Raw genomic sequence first — 13,292 nt, 5'->3', positions numbered from 1 at the left:
GGCTGGGCTCTGACTGACACATACAGAAGTGAAGGTTTTGGAACCCCTTGCTCATGACAAGATTGGGGACTTTGGAAGACTGGCCACCAGCTCGGTGTCCTGAGGAGTTCTGGGTCAGTCTTGCTGCCCTCCCCACATTCCTTTGCAGGCTTTCTGTTTACCACCCCGCAGTCCTGCCATGGGCGACGTTGATACCAAGGACGTGATCCCCCTGTGCTGGGAGGGTGAGTGAAGGTGCCGGGAGCAGGGAGAATGGAGTCCTACTTGGAGTGGGAGGAGAGGCAGGTGCTGGTCAGGGCCTGCACCCTGGGACTGCCTCCCCCCTCCCTTCTCTGGGAGCCCACAGGTGTGTCCTCTGCGCCAGCCGCTTCACGGCGGGCCCCCCGAGCGTCCAGCTCTGTCACCAGGGGCCCTGACGTGCACTCTCTTCCCCCAGAACGTCCTCATGCCACCCTGGCCTCCCTCCCTCTTAGGGTGAACACACCCTTGTGCGTCTTCCTTTCTTTTCCGCTTTTGGGAAGGTGTCACGCGTCTTGGCACAAAATTCGACGAGGAGAGTGGGAATTGGGCTCCTTCCCGGCTCCGCCCCCAGGCCCCTCGGGGCGCCCTCTGCCCCAGCCCCAGGTCTCCTTCACGGAGCCACTGCCCACGGACACCTCTCCTACCAGCTGTGTGTAAAATATGCCCCATTCTTCTGTTTGCCTTTTTACAACACTTTTTAAATCCATTTTCCCAAAACAGGTATATAGTTAAGAGATAGGTTTGATATGGTTGTAGGGAAAAGCAATAAAACAAAAGCGTGTGACTAGCACATTATCACTAAGGAAAAGGAAGACACAGAGAAGTTAAAAAGAAACAAAAAATAAAGAGAATTTTGTAATAGCTTTATTGAGATACAACTTGCAGACCATACCGTTCACCTGTTGAAAGTGTGGTGTAGCCATCACCACAGTCAATTTTAGAACGTTTTAGAACATTTTCATCACCCCAAAGAGAAACCATGTACCCCTTGGCCCTCTATCCCTACCACCGCCAGCCCTGGGGACACACAAATCCCCTCTGTCTCTGGGTTCCCCTGTCCTGGGAGTTTCATACCACAGGGCTCAGACACTGTGTGGCCTTTTGGTTGTGGCTTCTCTTGCCAGCTTCATGTTTCTGAGCCTCACCCGTGTCAGAGTGTGTGTCAGGACTTCATTTGTCCTCGTGGCTAGTGATACCCAATCATGTGGACGGGCCACACTGTTTCTCCGTTCACCTGTTGATGGACACGTGGCGGCTTCTGTCTTTCGGTGATTGTGAATGTTGGCATTCAGTCATCTGTGTGAGTTCCTACTTTGAAGTCCCTTGGGTCGGTGCTGAAGGGCAGAATTGCTGGATTGTATGGTGGTGATTCTGTGTTTAAGCCTTCCACAACCACCAGCCTCTTGTCCACAGCAGCTGTACCATTTTACAACCCCACCAGCCACAGACAAGGGTTCCAGTCTCTCCACATCCTTGCCAACACTTGTTATTCTCCATTTGTCTAATTATAGTCATCCTAGTAAGGGTGAAAGGAGCTGTGGAAGCACTGTGGGTAAGGCATTGGGGTGCTAATCAAAAGGCTGGTGGTTTGAACCCACCAGCTACTCTGCAACAGAATGATGAGGCAGTCGGCTTCCATAAGATCGACCGCCTTAGAGACCCCACGAGGGTCACTGTGGGTTGGGATCATCTCGTTGGCAGTGGGTTTTAGTGGCGTAAGGGTGAAGTGGAATCCATCCTGTGCTATGGTGGAGTCGTACTTGGTTGTAGGGCACGACCACACCGTTTACCTGTCTGTCAGATGATGGACGTTAAGGTGGTTTCCGCGTTAAGCTATTACTGTGGATCCCGCCTCTGTGAACACTCACAGGTCACTTTCTGTGCGTGCGTTGTCAAGGCTCTTGGGCATACACCTAGGAGCAGAATTGCTGGGATGTATGTTGACCCCATCTTTAACTCTGTGGGGTTTAGCTCCTCCCACTCTCCATTTGCGTCATGCACCGAGCACCCCATGCCCTGGCCCCAGCCCCACTGTGACTCCCAGGAGGAACCACGCAAAGGGAGTGGATGCTGGTGCTGGTGGCCCAACTCTGCCTCAGTTCCCTCACTGAAGCAAGAGGCAGCTACTGTCCTCTCTGGCACAGAGCCTCTGTGGGCACTGACGATGTAGGAGTAAAGCTGTAAAAGACAAGGAGACCAGCAGGGGGCTGTGATGTATAGCAGAGGGCAGGAGGAGGGAGGGGAACACTGCAGCAGGGGTGATCAGGGAGGGCTGCCCTGAGGAGGTGATCTTTGAGCCAGCCTTCAGTGTCGAAGAGATTGGGAGAGGAGTGATCCCAGCAGAGGGCACAGCCTATGCAAAGACCCCGGGGCAGGACTGGGCCTGGTGAGTTGGAGGAACAGCCAGGAGGCCTGTGTGGCTGAAATGGAGTGAGCAAGGGGGAGGGGCGGCAGGGAGGCACCACCCACTTCTTTTCAACAAACCCTTACCAAGGGCCTTTTGGTTGCAGACACTGTGCCACGTGCTGGGGACACAGGTGATAGAGCCCCAGCCCTTGGGGATCTCTCAGGAAGGGCTGACGGTAAACAGATCATTATGCGGTTGTGAAAGAGGCTACCCAGGAAAAAGCCAGGGTGCTGAGGGAGCGACGAGGTCTGCGCCCCAAGGCTTTCACCTGTGCCTTGAGGGGCTGAGCTGGGGCCCTAGGTAGATCAGTTATCTATAGCTGCCATACAGATTACTGCAAAACTTAGCGGAACAATAGTAGGTCCATTACCTCACGCAGTTCTGTGGAGCAGGAGTCGGGTGGCCGAACTAGGGGCTTCTGGCTCAGGGTCTCGCAGGCTTGCAGTCAAGCTGTTGGCTGGGGTGTTCCAGAAAGGACACGGGGGTGACATCTTCCGACCTCCTGCAACCTCACAAGGGAAAAACAGTCACCATCAGCAGCCTAGGGCTGATTCCTATACAGCCAGGCACGCCACCACCCTCTGGCCTTTTTACCAGTTCTGACACCAGCCGTTCCTCCCATGGCACTCACTACTTCTCTGCTGGGTTTGATAATTCGTTGTAGTGGCCACACAGAACTCACAGACGATACTCACGATGATGGGGTTTATTAGGGAAGTAAGAGGCTACAGTTCAAGTTCAGGAACGTGCTCAGGATGCAGTTCTCCAGTGAGGACAGCCTCCCCTCTGCTGTGCCCTCAGGCACGCCTCTCCGGCCCTTGGCCTCTCGGCCTGGCCCCTGCCCTTCCTGGGCCAGTGAGTGTTACAAAGCTCTTTTAGCTCTGCCAATAGGTACACCTGGGGGCACCCTACCCTGCCAGCAAGCCTCCTGCCCAAGGGCACTCCCTTTCTCTCTCTGTGGATCAACAAGCCCGCCACTCTGTCTCCTGCCTCTTGGTTCTCAGCTGGTCGTCTCAGCCGGTTGTCTCTGTCAGGGAGTCTAGCGCAGGGACCTCAGGTCCAAGGACGCACTCCACTGCACCTCCAGCTGTTCTCGCTTGATGGCAGTGAGATCCCCCTCTCTGCCTCTAGGAGGGCTCGCTTTAAGCCTGGCTGAGTGACAAAACTAACCAATCCCCACATTAGAGTTCCTTACACCTTTTTTGCATGGTAGGACTCACATTGGTCTATGGCTGGGAAAGCCATACCAAGTAATCCACTGCACCACAGGTAGCATTCTCTGGAGGCCTGACTGAGGCCAGAGCAACTGCTTCCGAGGTAGGTCCCTCACTTAGCCCTTGGCTGGAGGCCTCAGCTGCGCAGGCTGCTTGAGTGTCCTCACAACATGGCGGCCACCTTCCACCACAGAGCGCGACCCAAGGGCCTGGCAGATGCAGCAGTGTGCACCATCACATCTGCCATGTGGGCTGGCCACACAGACCAACACAGGAAGGGAAGTGTGGGAAGGGACCACACAAGGGCGTGGATACTGTGAGGCAGGAGTCATCGGGGCATCTTGGAGGCCGGCTGCCACATCACACAACTGGCTTAACCTCGGGCCTCCCTTCTGCCGCCTGTAGGGTGGTTGCAGTTGTTGCTCGTGCCTCCCCAGGGCGGAAGTGAGGCTTGAACTGCAGAGAGGGAGTTAAACCCTGGGCAGGCCCCTGGTGCAGTCTCTTGACGTGTAACCGACCCGATGCTGCCGGGCAACCCTGTGTATGTCAGAGCAGGACTGTGTTCCATAGACTTTTCTGTTCCTGAATCTTCAGAAGTAGATTGTGGATGACCAGGCCTTTCTTTCAGGTGCCTCTGGGTGGACTTGGACCTGCTGCCTTTCAGTTAGCAGCTCAGTAAGTTCAGCATTGGCCTCACCCACAGACTTTTCTTGACATACGTTGTTAGGTGCTGTTGACTCGGTTCTGACTCACAGGAGCTGTGTTCAACCGAGTGGAATGCTGCCTGGTCCTGCACCGTCCTTGCGGTCTTGGCTGTGTTTGAGCCCGTGTGCCAGTCAGTCTCCTTGAGCGATTGCTGCTTTTTGCTGACTGTTTGGTCCTCTAGTGCTGTTCTTTCGGGAATATCACAGGTGGATGGCTTTAACAACCAGGGATTTATTCCCTCACAATTTAGGAGGCAAGAACTCCAAGTTCAAAGTGCCAGCTCTAGGGAGTGGGTGAAGGCCTCTCAACCTTGGATTTCAGCTCTGCCTCTTGCTCCCGGCCTACTGGAGCTGGAGACATCTCTTAACTCAGGCAGCTGCTGGCTGCTGAGGCTGACAAACCCAAGGTCGACAAGTGAAATGGCACAGTCCCAAGATTAGCAGCAACATGGCAGGCCACTGATGACACGGCCAAGTGCAGGATCCAGATGTGCCAAGAAGCTCCAGACGTTTCTCAAAGCTGCTGCTTACCTCCTGGAAGCAGACCACATCCCTAAGGCAGCTACTCAGCTGCTCTGGTGGATTCCACCGTGGAGTTGATCACCAGTCTCCTCATGGGGAATCACTACACCCAGCTGCCCAGCCACTCAAAACCAGGCCCAGCCAAGCTGACACGTAACTTGGACTACCATACTGACCCTCTTATGTACCCAGCATGACCTGCTTCTCCAGGGACTGGCCCCTCCTGATTACGTGTCCAAAGTAGGAGAGACAGAATCTTGCTTTCTTACTTTTAAGGAGCATCCTGGCTGTGTTTCTCCTAAGAAAGTTTTGTTTGTTTTCCTCGCAGTCTGTGGTATTCAGTAGTCATCACCAACACCACGATTCAAATGCATCAGCTCTTCCTCGGTCTTCTTATTCATAGGCCAGCTTTCACAAGAATATGAAGCCATTGGAAATACCATGTCTTGGGTCAGGGACCCCTTAGTCCTCGAGATGACATCCTTGCTCGTTAACACTGTGAAGAGGTCCTTTGCAGCAGATTTGCCCAGTGCCGTACGTTGTCTCATTTCCTGACTGCTGCTTCCATGGGCGTTGATCGTGAGTCTAAGTTACATGAAATCCCTGACAGTGAACCTTTTCTCCGTTTATCGTGATCCTGCCTATTGGTCCAGTTCTGAGAATTTTTGTTTTCTTAATGTTGGGGTATAATCCATACTGAAGACTAGTTTTTGATCTTCATCAGTAAGTGCTTCAAGACTTCTTCACTTTGAGCAAGCAGGGTTGTGTCATCTGCATAGCATGGGTGGTTAATGAGCCTGCCTCCAACCCTGATGTCATGTTCTTCTTCATAGAGTCTAGCTTCTCAGATTGTTTGCTGAGCATACAGATTGAATAAATGCGGTGAAAGGATGCAGCCCTGATGCACTCCCTTCCTGATTTTGAACCACGCAGGAACCCCTTGTTCTGTTTGAATGACTGTCTCTTCTTGGTCTGTGTATAGGTTCCTCATGAGCACAATTAAGTGTTCTGGAATTCCCATTCTTCACAATGTTATCCACAATTTGCTATGATCCATACAGTCAAATGCCTTTGCATAGTCAATAAAAACACAGGTAATCATCTAGTTGGTATTCTCTGCTTTCAGCCAAGACTCATCTGGCATCAGAAATGTTACCCCTTGTTCCACATCCTCTTCTGAATCCAGCTTGCATTACTGGAAGTTCCATCAGTGTACCACTGCAACTGTTTTTGAATTCTCTTCAGCATAATTTTACTTGTGTGTGTTATCAATGATACTGTTCAATAATTTCCACATTCTTTGCATCATGTTTCTTTGAAAGGAGCACAAACATGGATCTCTTTCGATCATTTGGCCAGATAGCTAAGGGAGCACCTCCAGCGGGACATCTGTTTGTTGAACATCTCAGTGGGTATATCCCGTCAATTCCTGGAGCCTTGTTCTTTGCCAGTTCCTTCAGTGCGGCGTCAACTTCTTCCTTCAGTACCATTGGTTCTTGACTATATGCCACCTCCTGAAATGGATGAACGTCGACCAGTTCTTTTTGGTGCAGTGACTCTGTGTATTCCTTCCATCTTCTTTTGGTACTTCCTGCATCATTCACTGTTTTGCCCATAGAATCTTTCGGTATCACAACTTGAGGCTTGAATTTTTTCCTCAGTTCTTTCAGCTTGAGAAATGCTGAGCATGTTCTTCCCTTTTGGTTTTCAGACTCCAGGTCTCTGCACACTTCCTTATAGTACTTTACTCTATTTTCTTGAGCCACCCTTTGGAGTGTTCTGTTCACCTCTTCTATTTCGTCATTTCTTGCATATGCTTTAGCTACTCTCCATTCAAGAGCAGGTTTCAGAGTCTCTTCTGACATCCATTTTGGTCTTTTTTTTCCTTTCCTGTCTTTTCAATGGCCTTTGGCTCCTTCATGTGTGATGTCCTTGATGTCATCCCTCGGTTTGTCTGGTCTTTTGCCATTAGTGTTCAGTGTGTGTCAAATCTGTTCCTGAGATGGTGTCTAAATTCAGGTGGAATGTCCTCCAGGTCGTGTTTGGGCTCTCGTGAGCTATTCTAATGGTCTCAGCTTCAGCTTGACCTTGCATATGAGCAGTTGATGGTCTCTTCTGCGGTCGGCCCCTGACCTCGTTCTGACGGAGGATGCTGAGCTTCTCTGTCGCCTCTGTCTGCAGATATGATCGATTTGATTCCTGAGTGCTTCATCTGGTGAGGGCCACATGTATAGCCACTATTTATGTTGTTGAAAAAATGTATTTGTAGTGAGTAAGTCAGACGCCATTGGTCCTGCACATATCAGACAGCATTCACTACTGTTCATAAGATTCCCACCGGCCAGTTTTTTTTTTTCAGAATCCGTCAGCATGTCCTTCTTCCCAGTCTGTCTTGGTCCGGAAGCTCCACTGAAACCTGTCCACCATGGGTGACCCTGCTGGTGTTTGAGACACTGGTGGCGTGGCTCCCAGCAGTGTACGAGCCACTGCAGAAGGACAGACTGGCAGATGTGGGCTGGTCTGACGTTGATGAGTTTCTGTCGTTTCCCCAGAGCCCTGGCCAGGAGTGGGGGCCTGGGTCCTAGCTCGGCTCGCTGACCTTGCTGTGGGACCTCGGGCAGGTCCTGCTCCTCCTGGCCTTGAGGAAAACCGCAGCAACTCCAGCCTCCCAGGATTCCAGAATCCCGCACCTTCCCTGTGGGAAGCCCAGCTTCATTCCTGCCTGTGCACCTCATGGGATGACCTGCCATCTGTCAGGGGGCGCTTGCGTGTTGCTGGGATGCTGAACTTCCAGACAAAAACAGACCAGGAAGAAAGGCCTGGCAATTGACGTCTGAAAGTCAGGCAATGAAACCCTGTGGATCCCAGCGATCTGATCTGCAGCCGATCGGGGAGGACGCAGGGCCAGGCAGTGTTTCATCTTGTTGTGTGTGAGGCTGTAGTGAGTTGGAGCCGCCTTGATGGCAGCTAATGACAGCAGCAGCACGTCCACGTTTGGAAAGCAGACCTGAGTCTGTAGTGCAGTCTGAGACAACTGTGCCCACTGCGTCCCCCATCAGCTGTGTTGATGGCCGGTTGCCTAAAGACCTGACTGGCCAGGACACTCACCTGTGGGTAACAAGAGCCAGACCAGGGATCAGCCCCACCCTGGCTGTGGGGCTCCAGGCACCCCAGAACCCAAATGCCAGCATCTGTCGCCCAGCCCAAGGTTGCCACAGAGTAAAAATATATCTGGGAAGAAAAATGGGCCAAGCAACCTCGCACGTTGGTCTCGAGCCTGCGTGTGATCCTCCATCAGGTGCTTGTAGGTGGGAGATTCAAACCGGGGCTGCCACGGGGAGGAGGGGACCTCAGCTTGGACAGGCTCATGGTTGGGGCGTGTTCCCAGCAGGGTTACTACCTCTAATGGAACTCTGAGGGTCCTGCCTACCTCCTCCTGCCTGTGCTGGTGATGCTGACTGGATTTTCCTTCTGGAGAGGTCCCTCTGCTCCCCCCACACCCAGCGCTGGGGAAGTAGGTCCTACCCCTGGCTCCTGGCTTGGACTGGAGCCCCTTGAGGGCCCTGCCTCCTCCTCCAGGCAGCCCTCTGTGGTTTCTCATTCAGCAGCTACTTACTGAGCGTCTGTGTGAGGGACATTGAGAGAAGCAGAGGAATAATGCCTTTTCCTGTGGGGCTCTCGGTTGAGCGTGGAAAGTGGGCATTACCCACCCACACCCCGTCCACCGAGGGCAGAATTGCAGCACGGCCTGCGGGAAGGAGAGACACAGGTGGCTGGGGTGCGTGGGGAGTGGACGCATCACCTGCGCCTCACTGAGCCTGGGCCTGCCTTCTTGTCGTGGGGATGTGAGTCTTGTTTGTGGGGGGCTGTTAGAGACGCCAGGGCAGGAGGGTTCCAGGGGATGGCTAGATGGCTCCTGCTGTCCCCCAGGGGTGCCTTCTGTCCCAGGGTCCACATCTGTGGCAGTCACGGGATATCCGTGCCAGGTCTGTGCTGGCTCAGGGCACTGTGGCCTTGAGAGGTGGTGGCCAGATGGCTGCTGCATGGGGCAGACCCTGGAGCCCAAGGAAAGGACACGGCTCTCCCGGGGGTGGCGGGTGAAGGGCCAGTCTGACAAGTTGAGTGACACCGACAGGAGTGTTGGCTTGCCAGGGGTGCAGGGAGGGGGTGCAGCAGGGGTGCAGGGAGGGGGTGCAGCAGGGGTGCAGGGAGGGGTGCAGCAGGGGTGCAGGGAGGGGGTGCAGCAATGCGGTGCAGGGATGCAGTGCAAGGGTGGGGTATAAGGGTGGGGTGCAGGGATGGGGTATAGGGATGAGGGCAGGGAGGTGCAGGGGTTGGGAAGGTGCAGAAATGAGTACAGGGATGGGGTGCAGGGATGGGGTACAAGGGTGCAATATGGGATCAGAGTACAGGGGTTAGGGGGTGCAGGATCAGTGTGTAGGGTTGATGTGTGGAATTGGGATGCAGGTTCAAGGTACAGGGGTTAGGTGCATGATTGGACTACAGGATTGGGGTGCTGGTCAGATTGCAGGATATGATACAGGATTGAGGTCTAGGGAATAGGTACTAGCATGGGGTACAGGGTTGGGCTGTATGGCCAGGGTATGGGATCTTGGTGTAGGATTGGGGGGAGGAATTGGGGTGTGGGGTCAGGCTCCAGGATCAGGGTGCAGGACCAGGGTACAGGGTTAGGTTGCAGGGTTGGGGTGTAGGGTACAGGTGTGAGATTTGAGTGCAGTGTTAGGATGTGGGATTGGGGTACAGGATTGGTGTTCAGGGTCCAGGTATGTGATCAGAGTGCAGGGTCGGGGTACAGGGTTTGGAATACAAGGTCAGGGTATGGGATCAGGGTGCAGAGTCAGGGTGCAGGGTTGGGGTGCAGTCGGTGTCTCCAGGGCCTTCTCTCCTGCAGGCCTGGCAGTCCAAGTGCTTCGTGTCCTTTCGGCGCCAGTGGTGTCTTTAGTCTTATCCTTGGTGGCCCCAGCTGTGTGTAGATTTGTGTCCCCAGGAAGAAATGTTGAGTCCTTACCCTGGTACCTGTGAGGGGGACCTAGTTTGGAAGTAGGGCCTCTGCAGATGGGATCAAGGTGAGGCGAGATCACTGGGGGGCCTGGGTCAGTGTGACTGGCGTCCTGATAGGAAATGTGGCCCCAGGGGCAGGCACAGAGAAACACTGCTGCGTGAGGCTGAGGCCGAGATGGGAGGGGTGCAGCCAGCAGCCCAGGATCACCAGCAACTCCAGAGCCTCAGAGGGCAGGGCTCTGCGACACCTGAGCTGTGAGGGAATAAGCTGGGCTAGTTGAAACCCTGTGTGTGGTGCTCTGTGAGGGCTGCCCCACTGTGTGCCGGGTACGCTCTGGGCTTCCACTGCGTTCCCGAGCGCGCCAGCCCCGAGCCCCGAGCGTCCCTGGGACTCAGCACGCCCTGCTGTGCTCATGCGTTCGCCCTGAGCCTGCGCCCCACCCCCGGCCTCTTCCTTCATTCCTGCCCTCCCACAGCCAAGCGTCCCCACGTCCTGGCCATCGTCCCTCCCAGGGTTCTCCCAGCCCCATCCTCTCCACCCCCGGAACAACTGCCCTGAGACCGTCTAAACCATAAACCTTCAACTATATCAAAAAAATCCCTGGATTCTTCCTAAAACCCAACGGTGGCGAGTCTGCTGTGAGCAGCGTGCTCTTAGGAGGTCTGTCTCGTGGGAGCAACCTGATGACGGCAGCTCGGGAGGCCAGGTGGGACGCTCAGGCAGTGAGCTCCTGTTCGTGGGGCAGGACTAACTCGGAAACAGAGGTGAGGAGGGAGGCACAGCTCGCAGACTCGTCAGCGTCACTGAAGTGTACATGTAGGTTCTCAGCAACAACAGAGAGTGAATTATATGTTAAAAACCTTCATCCTCCCCTCATCCCAGCCCCCCATCCACTCGGCAGCCCGTCCCGCATGCCAGGCCCTGGCTGGGTCTTGGGCAGGTGGTTGGGGATGAGACAGTGCAGGTCTCTGCTCACACGGGAAGGAGCAAGACAAGAAACACTCATCTCAGACAATGACTGCACCATGCAGAAAGTAAGACAGGAGGCGCAGGGAGGGCCGGAGGGCTGGATGGGGCTCCCCGTTCCAGCTGAGACCTGAGCGGTGGCCACAAGGAGCCAACCAGCCGAATCTGGGGACCAGCAAGGCCCAGGGGCAGGAGCGTGCCTTTCTAAGGGGGTCTGAGGTTGTGTGTGTAGAGTGGGGGGCTGGGCCCAGAGCCCTGGGGTTCAGCAGCGTTCTCTGTTCCCCACGGGGTAACCCAGACTCCTTGGGCCGAATCCACTCCACGCTGGCCATCTGAGATCCAAACTCGCCCTGAACCTGCGTGTCCCAGTCCCTTGTGCTGCTGTAACCAAAACATCGCAGACTGAAGAGTGGAAGTTCTTGTCTCCCAGTTCAGGAGGCTCAGAGTGCGGGTCAGGGTCTCGGGTGCATGGACCCCGGGCTTGTCGGCAACCCCGGGCGTCACCTGACTGCTTGTCTTGTAGCTGGTCCTCATGTGGCGGCTGTCTTCCCCGGGTGTGTATCTCTGCATCTGGTAGGCTGTGTGTCACTCAGAAGTCATTAGATTCAGGGCCCACCCTTCTTGGGCATGGCCACACAGACATGAGAAGGACTCTGTTTCCAAGCAGGATGGCATCCACAGGGATGGGATCAGAACCCCAACCCTATTTTTAGGGCATTTTCTTTAACCTGTAACACTGGGGAGAAACAGTTTTTATTAAGAAAATCCTTAGAAGTGACAATGGCCAGACTTTGTCTCTCGTACTTTGGTCATGTCATCAGGAGGGACCAGTCCCTGGGGAAGGACATCACACTGGGCGAAGTGGAGGGTCAGTGAACAAGGAGAAGCCCCTCAGCGAGATGGATGACCCAGGGGCTGCAGCGATGGGCTCAAGCGCAGTGAGGATTGTGAGGCTGGCGCGGGACGGGGCAGGGTTTCGTTCTGTTGCACACAGGATTGCTGTGAGTCAGACCTCGTTTGAAGGCATCTATCAACAACATTAAAACAATCTTCAGAGGTACTGAAGAGTTGAAGAAATGGACAGTGAACGTCCACTGCTCACCACCTGCATCCTGCAGTGGGCGGTTTGCCATGTTTGCTCCTTCCCATGTGTCTGTACTTTGCAGCCATCCCTCCAGCCAACTTGTCTTTTAGACACACTTCAGAGTTGCAGACCTAAGTACAACACACCTGTAAGCATTCCACATGCACGTATTATTAACCAGAGTTCAAGACAATGGCTTGAAATGTTAATTTCTCTGCTCAAATATTAACCCACCAATTCATAGCCTTCCTGTCTTCATACTGATGGTAAAAGTTTGAGATAAGGCAAAAATACTAAAGGTCTTTCTGCCGTTCCATGATCAACCCGAGTCACACTGGGGGATATCTCGCCAGGTATAAAACCACAGGGCAAGGATTCGCAGCTCCTTGGGTTTGAGCTCCCCAAGGTAGAGGGACTCTTCCCAGTGCCCCTGTTAACCAGAGAGAGGCGTCTACGTTTTACAGATCAGAGTTAACCCGAGTGTGAAACCAGAGAAGGCAGGCTGTATAAAAAGCCGGGCACTCAGTGCAAAGAGCAGGATCTCCTGAAAACCCGCTCTTTCCAGCATTTGAGCGTGACCTTGAGTAAGTCCTAGTATCAGGCCTCCTTGCTCTGCTGCTGCATTTAGTTCTAGTAGTTGGTCAGTTGATTCACTTGGATTTTCTAAACACCGTTGTCTGCAGAGGACTGTCTTCTCCTTTCCGATCTTCGATCCTTTTCTTTTTTTCTTGTCTTATCGCACTGGCCACCACCTCTACCACAGTGGAGCTGTGGAGACCACACACTCTGTTTTGTGTTTGATGTTAAATGTGTTGCCATTTGTGTTTGTTTTATAGTCCTTTTTTTAAGTTCAAACAGGTCCTTTCTTTCTTCTCCCCCTAGTTTCTTAATAGTTTCTAGTTCTTCATAGTTTTTTTGAACATAAATTCATGCTGCGTCTTGTTGGCTGCTTTTCACACTCTGCGATGTGGTCGTGTGGGTTTTCACCTTTGACTGGGTAGCGTCTACATGTCTCCAGAGCCCTTCCATAAGACAGCATAAGAGCAATGGTGAAAGCAGAGCGTCATCTGATAACTGGTGCCCGTGCTACAGGCACCCTCCCGCTGCTGTTGGGGGAGTATGGGACTGTGGGGGGAGGGGGAGGGGAGGCCAGGAGCCAGGTGGGGACCTGGGGGAAGAGCTTCCAAGCAGAGGCACAGCCCCTGCAGAGGCCCTGAGGCAGGGCCAGAGGAACAGAGGGGAGGTCCCCGTGGCTAGTGGCTGGGGGGTGGGGAGAGCAGGGAGGGGCGTGTGCATGGACAAGCACAAGCGCACGCACGTGTGCGCACACACACACACACAGGGTTGGCGT

At 53.9% G+C, this 13,292-nt stretch overlaps 1 protein-coding gene across 1 annotated transcript in view; it reads left to right on the top strand.

Moving 5' to 3' along the window:
* The first annotated feature begins 178 nt into the window (after positions 1–178).
* The window catches only part of PIP5K1C (phosphatidylinositol-4-phosphate 5-kinase type 1 gamma), a 62,422-nt gene continuing 49,308 nt past the window's right edge, over positions 179–13,292 (top strand). The window contains exon 1 of the mRNA XM_042782333.1: positions 179–224. Coding sequence (XP_042638267.1) covers positions 179–224 — 46 coding nt within the window. The remainder of the gene's footprint in view (positions 225–13,292) is intronic.

This window comes from Orycteropus afer, unplaced genomic scaffold, assembly GCF_000298275.1.
Source record: "Orycteropus afer afer isolate SDZICR_OR568_19922 unplaced genomic scaffold, OryAfe1.0 scaffold00291, whole genome shotgun sequence".
Classification (NCBI taxonomy): domain Eukaryota; kingdom Metazoa; phylum Chordata; class Mammalia; order Tubulidentata; family Orycteropodidae; genus Orycteropus; species Orycteropus afer.
Note: the sequence above shows the minus strand (reverse complement) of the source record. Positions and strands in the feature narration are given on the sequence as shown.